We start from the raw sequence: 22,231 nt of genomic DNA, 5'->3' as shown, positions 1-22,231 counted from the left end.
TCACACTTATCCCAGGAGATTCACAGTGCACATTTAGCATATTAAAAGTGTTATGCCCGATGTCCGAATCCCCGAGCGGGAAGAGAGAAGGCTTCCAAGACAATGCAACTCGCAAAAAAAGGGAAGTTTATTGATGGCTCGAGTCAGGGCTCACTGCCGTAACCAACGCAGTGGTGCAGGGTCAGAAAGCGCTGAGCCCGAGCTGTTACCCAATTTATAAGGTGTACATAAGCAGTTGGTAGCTGGCTTAAGCGGATTGGTTACATGTTTGCAAAGTAATCTTATTGGCTCAAACCTTCGCGGGCTTTTTTCAAACTTGGGCGTTTGCAGGCTTTTCAGCTTTCCCTGATAGGTTCCCTTTTCTTTACTGGGCGCATATTGATTGGCTGGCTCCAGGTGGCCTGATAATCATGTTACCCTGGAAAACCAGGCCTACTCCTAATCTAGGCTGCCTGTCATGGTGCAGCCTCACAAAAAGCTCTAACAATTCCCATGCTAAAGAATGTATATGTCCAGTGATTCCCACATTTGATCCAGAAACATCTACAGGAGGACAACACCTGTTGTGAGTTGAATTTTGTCCCCTAATGAGATAGGTTGAAGTCCCAGCCCCCATACTGGGGAGAAGGCCATGTGACAACTGAGGCAGAGGTTACAGTGATGCACCTACAAGCCAAGGAACGCCAAGGATTGCTGGCACACGCTAGAAGCTAAAAGAGAGGATTCCCTCATAGAGCCTTGCGGGGAGCGGCTTGAAAGAGCTGACTCTGGGAGCTGCCTTGATTGATTGTCGAGGGTCTGTTCGCAGACATAGCTCTCTGTCCCGCCACCCCTCTGAAATTTACTATCCAAGTTAACTCCTAACAGACCATTAGTGAGCCTTGAATGCACACAAGGTGCAGATAGATGGCTTTGCACGACTGCCCTTAAGATAAGTAGGATGCCTTTGGCGCCAGGAGAGAGCTCTGGTGATTGTTATCTTAAAGATGATGTACATGGGGAAGAATTTTCTTTGGGATGCCTCTCTTCTTGGTTTAGTATATATGTAACCCTGAGAAATAAAGAATCATCGTTGACTGCAGCGATCCTCTCGACCCCATCTGTTCTGTCTCCTTTTTTCTTAGCCTAAAGGAACGCGTAGTGTTGCTCGCTGAAATCTTCCGGCTGGCCCGGCAAGTGGCGCCCAACAGCGTGGGGCTCGACGAAAGTTCCTTGCGGCCGCTGCCCGTTGAAACTATTAAGGTAAGTAAGAGTGTGTGTATTTGTATATTGAGGGGCAGGAAGGAATATTGTCGAGAGTATAAACCATGGGACAAGATAATAGTCGTCAGTTGTTTGTGCATATGTTACAGATAATGTTGAAGGATCGGGGAATGCAGGTTACTAAAATGAAATTGCAGACTTTTCTTAGTTTTGTTGAGGAAGTATGTCCCTGGTTTCCACAGGAAGGGACTATGAGTTTAGAGATATGGAAAAAGATAGGGAAACAGATTCAAACCTATTATACTCTCCACGGACCTAATAAGGTTCCTGTGGAAACATTTTCATTATGGTCTTTAATAAGAGACTGCCTTGATTTTGAACATGAGGAAGGGAGTAAATTAAAACACATGCTCCCACCCGAAGAACCAATTTATGCTACTCCTAAAGTTTATGCTACTCCTAAAGGGAAAGGACCCACAAACTTTGAATTAGAATCTGCAAAACCTTTGAAGGAAAATGAGGGAACGCTGACTCCAGAGGATGAGGAAAGTTTAGAGGAACAGGCAGCTGCTTATCATAAGGATGATCATTGGGAATTACTTGTAACTGACAATTCGAATGTGCAGGCAACAGCTGCCCCTCCGACAAAGGGTCTGGAGGCACTCATGCAGAAATTATTAATAACAATAAAGGAAGAAATAAAAAGGGAAGGTAGGGATGAAGGCGCTAGTGCAATCTCTACTGCGCCTCCTGCTTATGCACCCTCAACTATTACTGGATTAGATCCTCCACCTATTTCCAAACCTGAAAATTTGTTGAATATAACTCGTGAATCACACAGTTTGTCCCCCTTGCAAAAGGCTATGCAACAGGCCCAAAGAGCTAGAAAAACTGTTCAGGGATTCTCCGCTACTTTCCCGGTATTCGAGCATGAAAACCAAAGGTATTATGAAGCTTTACCTTTCAAACAACTAAAGAAATTGAAAATTGCCTGTGCTCAATATGGACCTACGGCTCCTTTTACCCAGACCATGATAGAGAGTCTAGGAGGTCAAAATTTGCCACCTAGTGATTGGAAACAAATTGCAAGAGCTTGCTTATCAGGAGGGGACTATTTATTATGGAAATCAGAATTTACAGAACAATGTGGCCATATAGCTGAACTAAACCAGCGACAAGGGATCAATACTACATATGAAATGTTGGTAGGGGAAGGGGCCTACCAGAATACCAATGCTCAATTGAACTATTTGCCTGGAGCATATGCTCAAATTTCTAATGCTGCTCGGCAGGCTTGGAAAAAGCTCCCTTGCTCTAGTAATAAGACTGAGGATCTTTCAAAAATTCGTCAGGGGCCTGATGAACCATATCAAGATTTTGTGGCTCGTCTTCTTGAAGCAGTAGGTAAGATTATAGCTGATGAGCAGGCTGGAATAGTGCTTACTAAACAATTAGCCTATAAAAATGCAAATTCTGCCTGTCAGGCTGCACTTAGACCGTACAGAAAAAAGGGAGGTCTATCAGATTACATTTGTATATGTGCTGATATCGGACCTTCCTATATGCAGGGTATTACCCTGGCTGCAGCTTTACAAGGTAAAAGTATAAAAGAAGTATTATATCAACAGCAAATGAAAAATAAACGAGGATTACCTAGTAGGGGAAATGCTGGCTGTTTTGTTTGTGGCCAGCCTGGACATCGTGCTGCCTTTTGCCCCCAACAAGCCAATTCAGGGAATATAAAAACTCCTAATTTATGCCCTAGGTGTAAAAAAGGAAGACATTGGGCAAAAGATTGTAAATCTAAAATTGATGTCCAGGGCAACCCACTTCCCTCGCAGTTGGGAAACTGGGTGAGGGGCCAGCCCCTGGCCCCGAAACAATGTTATGGGGCAATGCAGGGAAATCAGATGGTAGAAGGCGAGTTACAGACTTGTTCAGAGCCACCTCAGGGAGCGCAGGCTTGGACCTCTGTTCCTCCTCCTACACAGTACTGACTCCCGAAATGGGAATGCAGGCTCTGCCCACTGGGGTATACGGCCCTTTGCCTGATGGAACCATCGGACTTTTGCTCGGACGTAGCAGCTCCACCATAAAAGGACTGCTCATAGCTCCTGGAGTAATTGATGCTGATTATACAGGAGAAATCAAAATTATGGCCCATTCCCCACAATGCATTACCACCATAGCTAGTGGACAGCGTATAGCTCAATTGATATTGGTCCCTGCAGTGCAAACAGGAAAAGCATTGGCTTCCAGGAGAGGGGAAGGTGCCTTTGGATCCTCTGACGCCTACTGGGTCCAGGCAATAACTAATAATCGTCCTGAGTTCACGTTAAGAATAAATGGAAAGTTGTTTACAGGCATTCTGGACACAGGAGCTGATGTTTCTGTTATTGCTGAGAGACACTGGCCCCGAGAATGGCCTAAACAGATAGCTATATCAACATTGCAAGGAATTGGTCAAACTAATAACCCTGAACAAAGTACAGAGCTGTTACATTGGACTGACCATGAGGGTCACGAAGGAGACATTAGACCTTATGTCCTCCCAAACCTCCCTGTAAATTTGTGGGGACGAGATGTTATGACTCATATGGGAGTATATTTATACAGCCCCAGTGATCAGGTTAGCAATCAGCTTTTAGATCAAGGGCTTCTTCCCACCTCGGGACTTGGAAGAAATAATCAGGGAACTGTTGCGCCTGTTCAGACAAAAAGGTTACCAAAAAGAAGTGGACTTGGGTATTTTTAGAAGGGACCTCTGATCCTCCTGTAATTCACGCAGATCCTATTACTTGGAAGTCTGAGGAGCCTGTGTGGGTTGATCAGTGGCCCCTTTCCAAAGAGAAAATTGACGCTGCCCAACAACTGGTGCAGGAACAGTTAGAATTGGGACATATTGAACAGTCTAATTCACCTTGGAATTCGCCCATTTTTGTTATTAAGAAAAAATCTGGGAAATGGAGGCTTTTGCAGGATCTGTGAAAGGTTAATGAAACTATGGAAGTCATGGGAGCATTACAACCAGGATTGCCTTCTCCCATGGCTATTCCGAGGGATGCCCACATAATAATTCTAGATTTAAAAGACTGCTTTTATACTATTCCTCTAGCACCTCAAGACTGCCCTCGATTTGCTTTTAGTGTTCCATCTGTTAATTTTTCCCAACCAATGCGCAGGTATCATTGGAAAGTTTTGCCACAGGGTATGGCCAATAGCCCCACCTTGTGCCAGAAGTTTGTTGCAGCAGCATTGCTTACGGAGTTTTTCTGCTATGGGCCTACCTAAATGCATCAAAACAGACAATGGCCCTGGATATGTTGGCCGCAATTTTCAAACCTTTTGTGCCCAGCTGCGCATCGTACACAAGACTGGAATCCCATATAACCCACAGGGCCAAAGAATTGTTGAGCGGGCACATCAAACCCTTCAGCACCAACTGAAAAAATTAAAAAGGGGGAGTTTGTATGCTATTACGCCTAACAATCTTCTTAGTCATGCTTTGTTTGTTTTAAATTTTCTGAGCCTTGATAAAAATGGAAAATCAGCAGCTCAACGTTTTTGGCACTATGATAATAAAAAGGCACGGCCATTAGTCAGGTGGAAAGACCCGCTAGAAGGCAGATGGCATGGGCCGGATCCAGTTCTAATATGGGGGAGAGGTCATGTTTGTGTTTTCCCGCAGAATGCCGAAGCGCCGCGCTGGCTCCCGGAAAGGTTGGTACGCACGGCAGAGGAGAGCACTGGAGGAGCGAATGAGACAGCTCACAATCCAGGAGACGGTCCCGCTGCCGACAGCTCAGCAGATACAGGCACTGTTACAGATGGCGTGTGAGAATGCTTCCAACCCTTCCCCTGCCTCTCCTACTAGTATATTAATTTCATTATTACTTCTTTTAAACCAGATAAGTTCCATGGAAGCCAGTATCTTCTGGGCGTATGTTCCTGATCCCCCTCTTTTACAGCCCGTTGGATGGGAAATGAGTTCTGTTCCTGTGTATGTGAATGACACAATACTTTTGGGGGGGTTTTCTGATAAGCATATTTTTCCACAGAATGCCAGTATTTCTTATACGGGATCCTCTTCACAATTACCAATGTGCTTTTTCCGAAATCATAATGTTTCAGGATGTCTTACTGTTACAGATGCAGAATACTTTGGTTATGATTATGACCATGACCGCCGTAATTGGATAGTGGATATTCCTAGCATTACGAAATCCACAGGATATGCACGACGAGTCAATGGAACCGGACCTAAAGACATTCCATTTTGTGGCCTGGGGGTAAAAGGACGATATATAGCTGTGCCATGGAAACTTTGTAGAGATGAGACTGCTACTGTATATTCTATTACTAATGACACACATTCCCTTTGGGACTGGTCGCCAGACTCCAACAGGAACCCCGGAAAGGAAGGCGGCAGACAACTTGCAGCTAGAATTTGGAATCTTGGTGGCACCACGGTGTATCAGACTGAGATATGGAAGCTGTTGGCTGCTTTCGGAACAGATGGGTCCCTTTTACAGACTGGAGGAAAGACCAAAGGAGTACTATCCTAGAGAGCGTATTGGTGGAATGAGACTTGGAGATATCCTCGGGCCTGCGTACCCTATCCCTTTATGATCCTTGTTGGCTCTGTGACTCTTTCTAAAAATGCTAGCCTATATCATGTTCATTGTTTTAATTGTACCCTGACTAATTGTATAAGAGGTATGGAAAATAATTCTGGGGCTCTGATAGTTAAACAACCGCCCTTCGTCATGATGCCTGTAAATCTTACTGAGCCTTGGTATGAAGAGTCAGGGCTTGAGCTGTGGAATAAGGTGCGTACAGCCCTTGCTAGGCCACGAAGGGGGATAGGATTAATAATTCTAGGAGTAGTAACACTTATAACTTTGATTGCTTCTGCAGTTACTGCTTCTGTATCTTTAGCTCAATCTGTGCATACTGCTGGCATTGTAGACGATTTGGCAAAAAACACTTCAAAGGCTTTAGGGATTCAAGAAGATATAGATAGAAAATTAGAGGATAGACTAAATGCGCTTTATGATGCAGTAAGATTTTTGGGAGAAGAAGTGCAAGGGTTAAAGCTAAGAACAAAAATTAGATGTCATGCTAACTATCGTTGGATTTGTGTTACACCAAAAATTTATAATGATACTGAAACTCCTTGGGACAGAGTGAAATCACATTTAGATGGTATTTGGCATAATGAAAACATTTCCTTAGATCTATTACAACTTCATCAGGAAATTCTTGATATAGAAAATGCTCCTCGGGCTAGTATGGATTTGGCAGAAAATGCTGAAGAGTTTGTTAACAGTTTGTTTTCCAATTTTCCTTCGATAACCTCACTTTGGCATCTTTTTTCAGGGGTCGTGGCCATGCTTCTGGTATTAGCGCTTTTTGTGGGCATTACTCCTTGTATCATAAAGAAATTTGTCAAAGAGCTGTGGGACATCAAGGCTGTCCTACACAGTAATTATTTACGCCAAAAGAATCAGGCGTGCCATTTTATTAAATAAAAGAGGGGGAGCTGCGGGGAGCGGCTTGAAAGAGCTGACTCTGGGAGCTGCCTTGATTGATTGTCGAGGGTCTGTTCGCAGACATAGCTCTCTGTCCCGCCACCCCTCTGAAATTTACTATCCAAGTTAACTCCTAACAGACCATTAGTGAGCCTTGAATGCACACAAGGTGCAGATAGATGGCTTTGCACGACTGCCCTTAAGATAAGTAGGATGCCTTTGGCGCCAGGAGAGAGCTCTGGTGATTGTTATCTTAAAGATGATGTACATGGGGAAGAATTTTCTTTGGGATGCCTCTCTTCTTGGTTTAGTATATATGTAACCCTGAGAAATAAAGAATCATCGTTGACTGCAGCGATCCTCTCGACCCCATCTGTTCTGTCTCCTTTTTTCTTAGCCTAAAGGAACGCGTAGTGTTGCTCGCTGAAATCTTCCGGCTGGCCCGGCAGAGCCTGCCACAAGAGCATGGCCCTGTCAGCACCTTGATTGTAGACTTCTATCCTCCAGAACTGTGGAGCAATACATTTTCATTGTTTTAAGCTACCCAGTTTGTGGTACTTTGTTCTGGCAGCCCTAGCAAACTAATACGACACCCATTAGCATCTGTTGGACCACATTTTGGGAAACCCTGAACTAGAATCATTCAAAGGCAACTCCTGACTGACCAAGAAGATGAAATAATTAGTCTGTAGAGGGGATCTTTTCCTCACGAACTCCAGACGATATTTGTTTTATTTCTAGGAGGAAATACATTTGAACAGTACACAGTGGTAGCAACTATATGTATGTATTTCTCTTATCTTTTTTTGCTTCCCAGGCTTGGTGACTCTAATATGGACACAGAAAAGTTCTAACCTGGAGAGATTACAGAATCACTTGTAAGTGTAGGCCTAGTGTGCTGGCCTTCCCCTATTTTACAGATCATGCCTGGACCAACAGCTTAAATTTGCGGCATAGTTGAAACAGGTTGAGGGGGCCAGGCCTCAGACAACAACTCAGACTGCTCACTGCTGCTTCCAGGCTCCTGTCTTTTACATTTAATGCCCAGAAAACTGAGTATCTTCATCAGTAGCAAATCGACGATCTCTCCTTCCTCCGACAGCTGCAGAGGGAAAAAGAACCATGTGACTTAGGTAGAGTTATTCTCTTCAGGGGCTCTTCTTTCTTATGGGAAGACCATGGTTTTATCATCCACTTTGGTCCCTGCTGAAGTTATATCACTGTTTAGAGTTGCTTTTGTTTTGGAATTGACCTCCTTCTGGGAATCTTAAGAGTATTCACTCCTGCCTTTATCCCCAGGGATTTCCTTCTTCCCCTCCTTTGAAAATGACAAGATGTCCTCTACCACCCCCCACAAAGGCTATTAGGAATTTGTGTACAAAGACCCTCATGTGTTGCTTGTGGGAATGTGAAATAGAGAAGAGTTTGGTGGTTTCTCAAATTTAAACTAAGGTGATCATATGACATCTTGAAATAAATTTCTAGCCCCAAGATGGAACCACTCCTTCCCAGGGTGCTGTGTCAGCAAATTGAAACTTGGATACCTTTTGTGTTTCTGTAAAGGCTCCCCCAGCAATGCAGTATATCCAATCAGCCAGTCCCCAGACGCCAGACCACTCCAGGCTGTATACTTAATTCCCCTTCCTTCTCACCCCAAACAAGGCTGACTCTGTGGTCCTGGCCAATCAGATTATTTTCTGTTTTCTACTTCCTTATCCTTTATTCTTTATCCTATACAAGTTTCCTGCCTTACAGCCCATTTTGCAGATCTCTGAATGGAGACAGTCCACTTCATGAAATATTAACTTTTGTCTGTCATCCCCTAAATCCAAGGGGTTCTCAGTCTTGACTGTACATGCAGACCACACAAGAAATTTTAGGAATACCAGTGGCTGGATCCTTCCCCCAGGAATTCTGTTTTTATTTGTCCCAGGTGCAGTAGCAGGCATCTCCAGAAGCCTCCAGATGATTCTAGTGTGCAGGCATAGCTGGGAATCACCGGTATAATGAACAGAGTCCCAAGCTGGGAATTGGAGATGTGATTATAGTCTCCCTTTCATTTGCTATGATCTTGTGGAATTAATGTCCTCCTTCTGGGCCTCAGTTTCCCTTCCCGTGAAATGAGGGCCTTGAGCTACAGTGATCCTTTAGTTCCCCTAATGTCTGATGCTGCTCAGCCAAGCTCTTCCTAGTTCAAGGCCAGTGACTTTTGAAGACTAAGCCAAAGGGACCCACCTGATAGTATTTTTGCTCCTCATTGAACGCCACCAGGATGACAGAGATAAACAAATTCAGCACCACAAACGTCATGAAAACGATGCAGGACCCAATTAGGAAGGAGCCAAGCACTGGGCTGTAGTCCAGGACCTGTCAGGAAGAGAACCAGAGTCATCCCTCAGGGTCGTGTGTGCCCGTGCCCACTTACCTCAGCAGCCACCCTCCGAGGGAAGCTGGTCCTTAGAGCTAGGCAGATCCTGGAGCCAGGATGTTTCCCTTCTGCCTGGGGGCTGGGAGTGTGGGCAGCGCTCTCAAAAGCTGCCCAGAGATGGAAAGGGCAGCCTCTCTCTTCCCCACTGCTGCCGTTTCCAGTATGGGCGTCATTCTGGCTAGGCCCAGGAGCATTCCCTTCCAGACACCCGCCAGCACAGCCTTCCCCTGATTAGCCAGTGTCTGATGTTCTGTAGACAGGGGTCTCCAGGGTGAGCTGTGGGAACCTTCTTATTTGTGCAGAGTTGCCCTGTGCTTGCCAGGCCACGGACCCAAGGGGTGACATCCACTGCAGAGGCATTTGAGGAGGTGCTTTCTCTAATTTTCATAAAGGTTTGGTGTTGATGGTAGTGTCCATACCCCTATCACTGCCTCTCTCCCCCATTACCTCCTCGTAGTTGAAGATTCCCAGCTGAAGGCTGATCATTGTTTCTGCCGCATCAAAGAGAGTTTTGTAGGAACGGAGTTTCCAGCCAAAGATTAAGTTTGACTGTTAAGGAAAGAGTCCTTATGAACAAGGAAAGAAACCATGCTACCCCCAAAGGGTGTTGTTTGCCAGTAGAGTCAACAGTCTGAATCAGCCACATCCTTGGCCTAGCAATACTATCTGCGTCCACAGAGCCTTCAAATGGGTGTGTGTACACACCTAGTTCTGTAGGGGATGCACATGCACCTGGGCTCACACACCAGTCACTCGGAGGCCACTGCTGTGGTCTCCCAGATGGTCACTCTAAGGCTTATTAATGGAGCTGCACTCTCTGAAGCCCCAGCCTCTTCCCTCTGGAGGATTTGGGTTGGATGAACAACAGTCTTCTGCCTGGGCAGGACCAGCCTCCCCACCATATTTTCCTCTCACCACAGTTACCCTCTCCTCAAAGATTTCCCATAGCTCTTGCATCAGAGGGAAGCCCAGCAGTTCCTCGACCCTGAGTTGGTGACTCCTGGTCCCACAGGACACTGCAGTGTCCTTGCAGCCCATGCACTGCAGATGGAGGACTGAATAAATCCACATGAATTAAAGGATGGGATGGGGTACTTTTAACAAAGCCAGATTCCAGCTTCTTAGCCAATACCCTCCATTACTTATTCAGCATACTTCATCCCATTTCTGAGGGTGAGAGAGGAAGATGGGATGGGGTCAGTGGCGTGAGAGCCAGGACTGGGGTGAAAAGGGCAGGGAAAAGGTTAGAGGTGGAGTGGAGACTAGGATAAGATGGACTGCTGTGTGGTATGGACATCAGGGGGATGATAGAAGATGAGAGACTGGATGGGGCAGGGTGAGAATTGGGAAGGGGGCTGGCGTGGGTTGGGACTGGGTGAAGGGTCACAGAGAGGTGGGAGCCTAGGTTACAGTGGGAATCAGACTTGGAGAGGATGGGGCTAAAGCTTATTTAGAAATCAGCATGTGGCAGAGGGTCTTTGTTTCTTATTTTACTCGATAGTAAAAAAAATAATCGATAGTTCAAAACAAATTTTTTCAGTCACATAAGAGCATGGTTGTCAAAAAGCTCTCAATGTTAAGGAGCTAAATGAAGTGGTTTTGGCCCTTCTAAGTTCATGCCTCATGTGTAGGGCATCAGGCACCAACATGGCCTACAGTTGTGTCCATCTTCTCTCCCCCATCTCTGCCCCACCTCAGGGTCAGGGATTGCCCACTTCACCTCTGCATCCCCTGGCCTGAGGGAGGGCTCTGTGCATGTTGGAGTAACTGGGATGTCAGGAGAACTGGCCCTTAAGGCAGAGTCAGTACAGAAAGGAGTCCTTCGTGGCAGATAGTCGGTCCCTTCAGTCTTAGAGACTACACTTCCTCACATCCTCTGCCATTTGGGGTGACCAGTTCATGAGCTCCCAACTGAAAGGCTCCAGACTTAGAAAGAAGATCCGCCATCTCCCTCAGATTCCCAGGGTTTTCCTAACCCCCCAACTCTCCACCACTGAGCAGCCTTTACTTCTGAGGAGACCAGCCCAGAAAGTTTTCCCAAAGGAGGCACTCACTGCAATGGAGTAAGCCAGGAGCATGATAAGGATGACGACGATAAAGCCTGAAATGTCCCCCCAGGCACGACGCAGAGCTGACGTGATCATGTTCATTTTGGGGTTCAGCCTGAGCAGATGCCAAAGCTTCACTGTGGACAGGAGGACCAGGAAGGCAAGGATGTAGCCAAGGGCAGCGTCAGCTGCTGCAGTCTCGCTGAAGCTGATCCCTCTGTGGAACCGAATGGGAAGACTGGTCTCAGAGACAGTGAGAGCCTCAGCCAGCGCTCATCTGTCAAGATTAGCCTGATCATGGTCTGGGGACAGAGCTATCCTAACTCCCCCAGCCAGGCAATGATGACATGATGGTCATGGTGAGGGTGAGCGTCCTGGATACCAAAGGGACAGTGCTGGTGGTGGTCACGGAGCTGTTACCTGACAGTCTTGGTTAGTGGCCACAGAGCTGAGGAAGAATGACAAAGGAGGAATCCTCCCAGGCTTGAGAGGACGGAGGCAAGGGAGTTCCACGAGCCTCCCCTCCTGGTTTGGGGGTCCCTGGATGCCACGTCCTCCTGCACACCTGTCTGAGCGTGTATCCACACCATCCTTACATGTAAAGGAGCGATGGAAGTACCATCCAGCTGCTGTGCTGAGGGACCTCAACTGCATTGTTCCATTTGACCTTCAAGACCACAGGGTGAGGTATCTCCATTTTACAGATAAGGACAGATAGTTGGTACAAGGTCACATAGCTAGTGACATAGTGACAAAACTAGTGGTGGAAGAAAGAGAGTTGGAATCCAGCTGTGTCTCATTCCACAGTCCAGGCTCTTCCTGCCATCCCACCCTGCCTTTCATGCCCCTTTTGTGCCTGCCTTTGTACGTCAATTCAGTCCTAATGTTGGTGCATTATCAAGTATGACTTATACCTGTATCTATTGACATGGATGGTGAACAGGTTATAGAAAAAATTATATGATCTGAAGTTTATAAAAGCATTTAATATACATACATAATGCCTGAGAAAAGCCACTCTTCTGTTTAACCTCCTGCCTTCTGTTTTCTCCCTTTTGAGGGGTTTGTGAATGAAGTTTGTTAATGAAGGACACAGTCTAGGATAGAGTGCAGAGTTCAGATTCTAAGCTCTGCATTTCCTTCCTGTGTGACCTTGCATAGACAACCTCTCTGAGCCTCAGTTGCTTCATCTGCAAAAAAAGGGATAACATCATCTCTTAGAAGTTCTGGGAAGATTAAAGTAGATGAGATAATGCTTTTATTTTTTTTTTTTAGATAATGCTTCTAAAGTGGTGGTGTTGTGAGTGTGTAAGGTATCCAACAATGACTCAATACATGTTAGCTATATCTACACAATCAATGGACATTTCAGAGTAAGTACTAAGATCCTGGAGACATAAACTAGGTTTGGATTGTCTCCCTGCCGCTTTTTCGTTATGTGGCATTGGGGAAGCCCCGTTACCTCTGATTCCCGTGTTTGTGAACGGGAGTGATGACAGCATTTCCCTCCGTGGTTCCCCTGAGAGTCTAATGGGCCAGCACCTCCTGCACAGCACAGAGTGGCCTCTTGGTAAGTAGCAGCAGGCGCGGGTTGACTGGGCACTAGTACCTGCAAAGACCCTGCCCGCAAAGCTGGAGGTGCCTTACAGAGTGTCACATAGGCCTATGCTCTGCTAAGATTTGCAAAAGATTCTGTTTTTGTCTTCGAGTCCTCTCCAGTTGTGTATGCTTCAGACCCTAAATCTAAGTGCTACAGCTAGAGTTATTTTTTAAAGAGTAACCCCGGATCCTCTGAGGCAGGATTTCAGAAGCCTCTCTCTGGGCCTCTCAGAGCTGGAGGCAGCAGCGTCAGTGTCAGTGGTGGGAACTGGGGGCTGAGGCAGAGCCACTTACTCCTCCCTGTGTTTCCGGTAGCGCTGGAGGTCACGCTCCACCAGGACGGTCCTCTTCACAAACACTGCCAGGGCACTCCAGCTGGCCAGGATGATGGCCAGCTCCAGAATGTTCCACTTGCTGTGGAAATAGCACCACTTTTGCTTCCTCAGGAGCTTGCCCTGCGAAAGGAGCCAGAGGTCCTAACAAAGGCTGTGTATCTCTAGGGGTTTCTCAGAGCCCTGGCCTCATATGCATAGAGCATCAGGGGCCTCTCCCCAATCCTGTGCATGGACCTCACCTGTTCCCATCATCAATCGGGGCTGCAGGATTTGTGGGTGTTTAAGAGAAAGTACAGGATCTAACAAAAAAAAAAGCACTTAATTTTCTCAGATGCAAAAAAAAAAAAGGTGGGGGGGAGAAGGGAGGAAGAAAACCCTCCCCTCAAAAAAGCATTTACTTTAGAAAACTTATAATTGTGAATTCTTTCTCTGCCTCTTTGAGATGCAAGAACTTTCCTGGTGGCTCAGACAGTAAATATTCTGCCTGCAGTGCAGGAGACCCCGGTTCAATTCCTGGGTCAGGAAGATCCCCTGGAGAAGGAAATGACAACCCACTCCAGTATTCTTGCCTGGCAAATCCCATGGACAGAGGAGCCTGGCAGGCTACAGTCCATGGGGTCGCAAACAGTCGGACATGACTAACACACACATAAAAGCCAATACATAAGAACTGACTTGACTCTTAATTTGAGATGTATGTAAATCTTTTAAATCTAAACAATCCTCTTAAGTGAAGTGAAGTCATTCAGTCTTGTCTGACTCTGCAACCACGTGAACTGTAGCCTACCAGGCTCCTCCGATCCATGGGATTTTCCAGGCAAGAGTACTGGAGTGGGTTGCCATTTCCTTCCAGGGGATCTTTCCAACCCAGGGATCAAACCTGAATCTCCTGCATTGCAGGCAGACACTTTACTGTCTGAGCCACCAGGGAAGCAAAAACAATCCTCTTGCCCAATGTTAAAAGTCAGAAACTTTTTCTCAAGGGCCACGGAGTCATCTCTTTGAAATGTAATCATCAAGGAATATAGAGCCCTTATCTCCCAGTTTCCCTGGGAAGGTAGGAGCCAAACCACTTGGTTACAAGTTGGAAAATTACCTCCTGTTGTAAACGTAGAGGAAGTCTATTTTTTTCTTTTGGTAAAGGCAGTTAGCAAACTCAGGTGGCTACCACAATTAACAGGCGAACTTAGGTTGAACTAGTGGCATAAACAACCCTACAGTGGTAAATGGGGTTCTAAGTCCTCTTAAGGGTTAATCAACATTAATTTTAAGAGTGGGTGTGTAATGGTTTTGTATCTGCCTGAAGGTATGCAAGGGTGAGATTTCTTTGTCTTTACAACCTCCTTATCAGATTGTCTGGGATGAGCTTCACATTCAGTTTAATGCTTTGTTGTTTAGTTGCTAAGTCACATCCGACTCTTTGAGACCCCATGGACTGTAGCCCGCCAGGCTCCTCTGTCCTTGAGGATTCTCCCAGGAAGGAATACTGGAGTGGGTTGCCATTTCCTTCTCTGGGGGTCTTCCCAACCCAGGGATTGAGCACATGGCTCCTGCATTGGCAGGCAGATTCTTTACCACTGAGCCACTAGGGGCTTCAATGCCTAATCAATTTTAAAAAAAGTTGTTTTCTTAGGGGGAATGGGGAGTTATTGTTAAATGGGAACAGTTTGTGGTCTTGCCCTCCCTCTCAGCCTTTTCCCTTACATGCAAGAGAATCTTGTGTTGTCTGTTCCACTTCCTTGCTCTTTCCCACTCCTCTGGAAGAAGGACATGTGTTTGACTGGTAAGAGGCTAAGTTCACCTCTTTTATAAAGAGATGGAGGGATTTTTAACTGTTTAAGCAGCATGATGAGATGGATTTAAGAGTTTTAGAGAGAGGCTTTCTGAAGCAGCTGCAGGCAGAGTGTGAGGGCAACAGAGAGGAGAGGTGGGTGGTGGATGGGCCTCCTTTGATGTTGTTAGAGAAATGCAGGGACTTAAACTGCTTCCCTGGTAGCTCAGACGGTAAAGCGTCTGCCTACAATGCGGGAGACCCGAGTTTGATCCCTGGATCAGGAAGATACCCTGGAGAAGGAAATAGCAACCCACTCCAGTATTCTTGCCTGGAAAATCCCATGGTCTGAGGATTCTGGTAGGCTATAGTCTGTGGGGTCGCAAAGAGTTGGACACAACTGAGCGACTTCACTGTCACTAAACTGCTGTAAGGTAACTGTTGGCTGGTGGTTTTGAATTGGCAGTGCTTAGAGACCATGTGGAATCCAGGTTTATGGATCAGTGTGCAACATGGTGGTAAATGTGGCAAAGGGGATTTTTCCTAATTCCTAGAGACCCGTCAGGAAGGACCATCCTAAAAGTCTCGGTTCCTGAGAGGTGCCTGAGCTAGTTCAGCCGTTGGGACCAGCAGGGGACGTGGAAGTTTACCATGGCACACAGCTAAGCAGAACATCTTCCTCCCCCTTCTTTAGGCCCCTTCCGAGGGAGAGGGGACTAGGGAGAGAGGACAGGCAGGCACACGCCCACTCCATCCTCACTCAGGGAGCCACAAGCCCGCCCCTCACCTGCACAACCATGTAGTAGAGGAGGAACAGGAAGTAGACGATCTCCGCGGCTACCACGAAGGGGTGCCAGCCGTCAGTAAAGGGGTACAGGCGTAGGCTCTGCAGGTGCGCATGTGCAAAGAAGGTTCCTGCAAGGCAGAGCGTGTTCTGCTCACCACGGCCACATGCCCACTCAATACCGGAAGTCATCAGTGAGATGAAGTGAACTCAAGCCCTTCTGAGGGGTGGCCGCGGGCAGAAAAGAAGATAGAGGTCCTTCTAACCCACAGACCAAGGGACTGAACGGGGAAGGCCAGAAACGGCTGCCGTATTTGACAGGACAAGGGGGCTGCAGTGGAAGATAGGCCTCTGGCCTTTTCCTTCAGCATCAGCCATTGTGCCCTCATCACCTCCAGCCACAGCACACCCGCTTGCCTAATGTCAGTTTACTCCAAGTTGGCTTGTTTAAGGCCGTTTCATCTAAAGAGAACGCTGGAGATCAGTTCAGCTATTAACCAATATGCCTAAAATTCAGCCTTCTTTAGAATTCCTTTTCATCCATTTATGTCTTTTCCTAGACCAATTTGACTAATAAGGCTTCTGCCTGCAAAGACAAAGGCAGTCCAAAAAATGGCAGACTGGAGAGATACCAACCACCTGAGACCTTGCTGACATCAGTGGGCTGCTGAATCAACTAGACCAGAAACCTACACCACACTTCTCATTTGTAGAAATAAATTAATCAGGCTGTGTTGGGGACAAATTGTTTAAAAGGTTCTTAAACAGCCAAAGAGATGGCAAAAAGAAATAAGAAATTACAAGACGTGCGAATAAATCCCCCAAAAAGGATTTAAAAGAAATTTTTGACAGTAGCGAATGATAATGGAAGTTGAAAGCCTTTTACTTTTCACTTTACACAGTCCTGAAATTTTAAAAGAACTACAAATATTACTTTTTAAAATAAGTAATTTACAGAATTCTCTGGCAGTCCGGTGGTTAGGACCCTGTGCTTTCACTTCAGGGGACCCAGGTTCAATGCCAGGTCGGGAGAGTAAGATCCCACATGCCACAGGGAGTGGCCAGGAAAAAAAAAGGGTCATATTTTAAAAGTTCTATTTTTAAAACAGAGGTGGTTGATTTTAGGAAAATTGATTATTAGCTGAAGAGGCCTTAGATCAGTGTTTTTAGTGGATTATGATTAGCATTAAAAAAGGGTGGAAAGCAGGAAATGGAGAGAAAGAATAGAACACAAAATAGAGTATTACATGTAGTTAAGGAAATTATTTTTGAAGCCCTTGTCTGAGTTATGTTTTAATATATTGGTATGTGTGTATTAGAATTTGATGTAAAATGAACTTTTACATGTAGGTTGCATGTAACTTTTGCAATGTAGGTTGAGGTACTGCAAGTAAAGTGTGGTTTAAGTGAAGTTATCTGTTACCAGGTCACCCCCTCCCCAGCCCTTCACTGCTAGGCCCCCATCCCCTTACACAGGAGAATGGAAAGCTCAAGAACATGAGCTGCCTTCAGACCCCAACTGTCTCCTAGACTTCAGAGACAGGCCAGAGAGAAATGCAGGCAGCCAGGAAGAAGGGTGGAGCAGCCCTGAAACTTTGCCTTTAGGGGCAAAGGCAGAACCAAGACCCTTTGGCAGTATTGCCCAAACAACCTTTTGCCCTGGAGCTCTGGCCTGGGGGTGAGGAGCCCTAGCCCAGAGGGAGGGGTGTCTATCATCTGGAACATGCAGATAGGTTCACAGGCAAGCCTGCCCACCAAGGGCGCTGGTCTCCAGAGTCAGAGTGATAGTGCAGAACAGGTTGATGTTAGCGTTGTAGACCGTGAACTCCACAAATACGGCTCTGGTCAAGCTGTCCAGCCAGGTGTTGTCAAAGAGATACTGGAGGGTTCTGTGGAAAGAGGAGCATTTAGGGATGTCTCAATACACAGGGGCTCCTTGCCCTCTCAGCCCAGGGAGGAGCCCAGCGCTTCCTGTCAAGATTCCTCCCTCTGTTTCTGCTCTGTACCCCAGGCCCCAGGGCCTTCAGGCTGCTCCTGGGAGTGCAGAGGATCCAAAAATGTGGTCCCCAGACTACTAGCATCACATCATCTGGAAACTTGTTAGAAATGCAAATTCTCAAGCTCCACCCCGGCTCTCCCCAGTCAGAATCTCTGGGGGTGGGGACCTGGGAATCTGTGCTTTGGTGAGCCATCCAAGGGATCATGATATGGTTTTTTGGTTTGTTTTAACCATTATCCACCTCTGTCTCTTTTTAAAGTATAGTTGGTGTACAATGTTAGTTCAGGTGTACAGCTTAGTGATTCAGTATTTTTTTTTTTTTTTAGTTGTCTGACTCTTTTGCAGCCCCATGGACCATAGCCCATCAGGCTCCTCTGTCCATGGGATTTTTCAAGCAAGAATACTGGAGTGGGTTGCCATTTCCTTCTCCGTGATTCAGTATTTTTATAGATTTTAATAACTTCCATTAAAAGTTGTTACAAAGTAAAGCCTATAATTCTCTGTGCTGGACAATATATCCTTGTTGCTTGTCTATTTCATTTTCATTTTTATTATTTTTTTGACATGTGAAGTATCATGCGAGATCTCAGTTCCCTGACCAGAGAGACCAAATCCATGCCCCCTGCAGTGGAAGCATGGAGTCTTAACCACTGGACCACCAGGGAAGTCCCAATCTTATACATAGTACTTAGTGTCTGATGCATTTTAAAGTTTGAGGACATGGTGTTAAAGGAGCCACATAGAACATTAGGGGCTTAGGCAGGCAGCAGCTCTAGCTGCCACAGTCCCTCTTGGGCTGGCAGTTCACAAAACCAGTTCCCGGAGATCTGCTCACAGGTGTTATGGGAACAGCAAGTGTCAGAGGGACCTGGGTTCAAAACTTGCCTGCCTTGTGGGCAAGCTGATAACATCTCAAGGTCTCAGCTTCCTCATCTGCAGTGGTGTTAACACCAATGCCTCGGGATCATTATGAAGAGAAAATAGAAATGTGTGTGTGTGCATGCAGTATTAATAACAATAGTTGTTATTAGAGCAGTAATGATGGGCCTATTTTAAAATATGCTCCATCCCTGGTGGGTTTGGGGCTTCCCTGGTAGCTCAACTGGTAAAGAATCTGCCTGCAATGTGGGAGACCCCAATTCAATTCCTGGGTCAGGAAGATCCCCTGGAGAAGGGAAGAGCTACCCACCCCAGTATTCTGGCCTGGAGAATTCCATGGGGTCGCAAAGAGTCAGACGTGACTGAGAAACTTCTACTTTTCTGGTGGGTTTGCATCCTGCTGAATGTGTCAGTTGTTCTGAGTGGCAGGAAAACACCTCTTTTGTGGAAATATACTATTTCTGGCCTGTCCTTAATCCCAGGGGACCCCGTCAGGTGTTTTCCTTTGGAGTTTGTTACCTCTGTTCCTTGATGTTGTGATAATGCAGTGGAGGAGCCAGAGGTTCACACGGGTTTACTCAGTCACCTGGATCTACACCGCTAACAGGAGCGGTGCCAAGTTTCAAACCTCCAACACTAGAGTGTGCTGGGAGAGGCAGTGTGTGTGAGCCCTAAGTGTCCCCACACATTCATGCCGAGTGTTCCAGAAACGCAAGGCTCTGGCTGGGCTTACCCAGGCCTCATCTCAGCGCTGAGTTTGCAGTGAGCAACTTCAAGGAATGGGGTGACGTCCTCCTTCAGACAAAGAGCAGGCTTGCTTCTGCCACTGTAGAAACAGTGGATAAAGTGCTCCATGCGTGGTGTTCCTCCTTGGTACTGTCACTCCCTGCATGGGCAAGGATCTATCATGGCCCTTCCTGGGGACTGACTCCCATCACCATGAAGCTCTGCTACTGTTTTTTGCTGTGAGGAGTGAAATCCTTTGTCTCTGACCTAGGAGTCTTGTGTGTTCTGCCAGCATCCATGAAACTAACTAGCATGTTAGCTTATGAGTAGGTAAAACCTCAGACCTTGCAAATTAAGGTTTACGAGCTCTAACCACTTCCTACTTGCCTGGTGGTGGGTGCTTTGTAAGGTCCTGAGTTCCCCATTCCTCTACTGTTTCTAGCCAAGGCCACCAGGCTTGGTGTCCCAGGCTGAGAATCCTGGAGGCAGGATTTCTCTTCCAACTTGGAGACTGCATAGTTCCCAGTGGCCTGAAAATACAACCTGAGTCCCTCTGAATCCCCCAGGCCGTCCCCACAATGATAAAATGAGCTTGGCTCGGTCCTGTTTTGAAGGCTGCACCCACCAATCAGACCTGGAATCAAGTAAATGTCTTTCCTCTGCTGCACATGAATCAAGTGAGCCTTACCTTGATGCACTTTGGCGATCAGTCCCCAAGGGGACCACATAACCTCCTCCCCGGTACACGGTGAGTTTGCCCCAGAGGGGATACCCTCGGCGCTGGCTCTGGCTCTGGTACCGCCAAGCCTGGGAAAAGTCATTGCTGTTGTTGAGGACAGAGGCATTCCAGCCTTCCCCATAGTCTGACAGGTCTTCCACATCCAGGGAATATGGTGCACGGCACCTGTCAAGAAAAGCCTGCAGCTGCGGGGCAAGAAGGCAGGAGCTCTCCTGGACCCTCACTTGGCGAATCTGAGCACTGCCAACCAGCTTGGCGTTCCCATCAGTGACAAAGCCTGGGGATGAGAAACATGTGGGTAAATATAGCCATCAACATCGTCTTAACACCTTCCAAGCTTTTTGGCCTGGATGCTAACACGACCTCCAGTGTACCCATGTAGAATCGGCCAGGAGAAGTTCATGGCCAACCACATTCAACCATTCATCACCGTCTCCCCACCTTGGACCTGGTCTACTTTTTGCATGACTTCTCTTGAGGAATGACACACCCTACCCAGGCATCATCTTGGAGACCATTTTTGCCCTTTCCCTCAATGCTCGTCCTGTAAGTCAACAGGGCCCATCAGGAGTGCGTCTTCGATGTTCCCACCTCTGTTTCTCCATCACCTCTGCCTCTTGTCCTTACATCAGTCCCATCATTTCTCCCTAGTTTCCTCACCTACCTACCCTCTCCTCCAGCTTCCATGTGCTGTTTACACCACAGAACTGATTATGTTACTGCCGCACAAAGAAGCTGTTAATGGCTCTTCACTTGCTTAAACATAAACTGTGAACTCCCAGAGCCTTCATGATGTGGCCCCTGTTCCTCTCTCCTGCTTGGCTTCTCACAGGTCCTCTGCTCCTCCCCTACAAGGCAGCCACACTCCACACTCTGTAGGTCCAGGAAGTGTAGTGCCTTGGTGTTGCAGGCTTGCCTTCGCTCAAGTTGTCCTTTCCGCCTGGCACACCATTTCCGCCTGGCCAACTCCTACTCAGTTATCTAAGAAGGAGGTTCTCTGCTCTGCATGCAGGGAGGGTTAGGGGCCCTCAGAGGGTCTCTCCTTCCAAACATATGGTTCTGTGGTTATTGGTTCTCTGTAAGGCTGGTGTTGACAGTGACCCACTGCTGTTCCAAGAAAGGAGTATGTGCAAGATGCTAATACACATCCTGGGCTGGGGGCAATACCTGGGTAATGACTATACAGGTTGCTCATGAGGGTGGTGTTGGCCCATGTGAAGAACTGCTGGAAGCTCAGCACGGTTGAAAAGCCTCGGGTGAAGCTGTGTTCGAGGTGTCTGTTGAAGTGATAGGCGCAGGGGTCCCTCTGCCCATAGGCGACCAGCAGCAGCATCCACAGAAAGCCCAGGTACGCTGGGAAGGGAGGCACAGCCCCTCATCAGGCAGAAGTCCCAACTCCTACCAAGCCCAGGGCAGGGTGTGGAAAGGCACATGACTCAGAACAGTTGAGGTCTTGTAGACCTGCCACTCGCCCCTCTGGTGACAAAGGAGCCAGTCCTTATAAGGACAGCAGAAAGGAGCAAAGTCCACAGGCCATGAGCCTCTGCCTGGGTTCAAATTCCAGCTCTGACATTTCCTGTCCGTGTGCCCTTCGCAAGTGACTTAACCCTTCTGTGCCTCCTTCTCCTTGTCTGTGAAGTGGGGATGAAAATTCTGTCACACAGGGTTGTGATGGAGTCAACAAGTTAATGTTCATAAAGCACTTAAAATAGTGCCTGCATGGACTTCGTGCTGTTTGAATGTCTCTTAAAGAGAATTTTTTAAAAAACAGGGCTCCGGGGACTCCCCTGGTGGTCCAGGGCTTCCACTGCAGGGGGCATGGGTTCGATCCCTGGTTGGGGAGCTAAGACCCCACACGCTGTGCAGCACGGCCAAAAAAAAGCGGGGGGGCGGGGGGCGGTGCTCTGCCATGTTGTAATGCTGAGGATAGAGCAATAAAGATGGCAGATGTGTTCCCTGCCCTCATGCAGCTCACCTGTAAACAGATGGGTGTGACCTAAGGGCCATTAGGTACAAAGACTTAGTTTAGGAAGCCCAATGTTAGAATCACGTCAGGGATGCATAACCTTACTGAACCGGAATCTCGGTTCAGGGCTTGGGAATATGCATTCTGGCACACCCCCCCGCCAACCTCAAGATGACTTACTGGAGCTCTGCCCACACCCCTCTTGTTCTTCATTCTGTATATG

The 22,231-nt window shown here is 47.1% G+C and overlaps 1 protein-coding gene across 1 annotated transcript in view; it reads right to left on the bottom strand.

The window, feature by feature from the left end:
- The window catches only part of PKD1L2 (polycystin 1 like 2), a 112,823-nt gene that overhangs the window by 3,109 nt on the left and 87,483 nt on the right, over positions 1-22,231 (bottom strand). The window contains exons 35-43 of the mRNA XM_043437182.1: positions 21,210-21,395; positions 19,992-20,319; positions 17,455-17,588; positions 15,703-15,830; positions 13,104-13,264; positions 11,217-11,427; positions 9,610-9,711; positions 8,970-9,101; positions 7,736-7,836 (exon numbers count right to left, since the gene is read on the bottom strand). Of these exons, the coding sequence (XP_043293117.1) occupies positions 7,736-7,836; positions 8,970-9,101; positions 9,610-9,711; positions 11,217-11,427; positions 13,104-13,264; positions 15,703-15,830; positions 17,455-17,588; positions 19,992-20,319; positions 21,210-21,395 (1,483 nt within the window). The remainder of the gene's footprint in view (positions 1-7,735; positions 7,837-8,969; positions 9,102-9,609; positions 9,712-11,216; positions 11,428-13,103; positions 13,265-15,702; positions 15,831-17,454; positions 17,589-19,991; positions 20,320-21,209; positions 21,396-22,231) is intronic.

This window comes from Cervus canadensis, chromosome 18 (genome assembly GCF_019320065.1).
Source record: "Cervus canadensis isolate Bull #8, Minnesota chromosome 18, ASM1932006v1, whole genome shotgun sequence".
Taxonomy (NCBI): Eukaryota; Metazoa; Chordata; class Mammalia; order Artiodactyla; family Cervidae; genus Cervus; species Cervus canadensis.
Note: the sequence above shows the minus strand (reverse complement) of the source record. Positions and strands in the feature narration are given on the sequence as shown.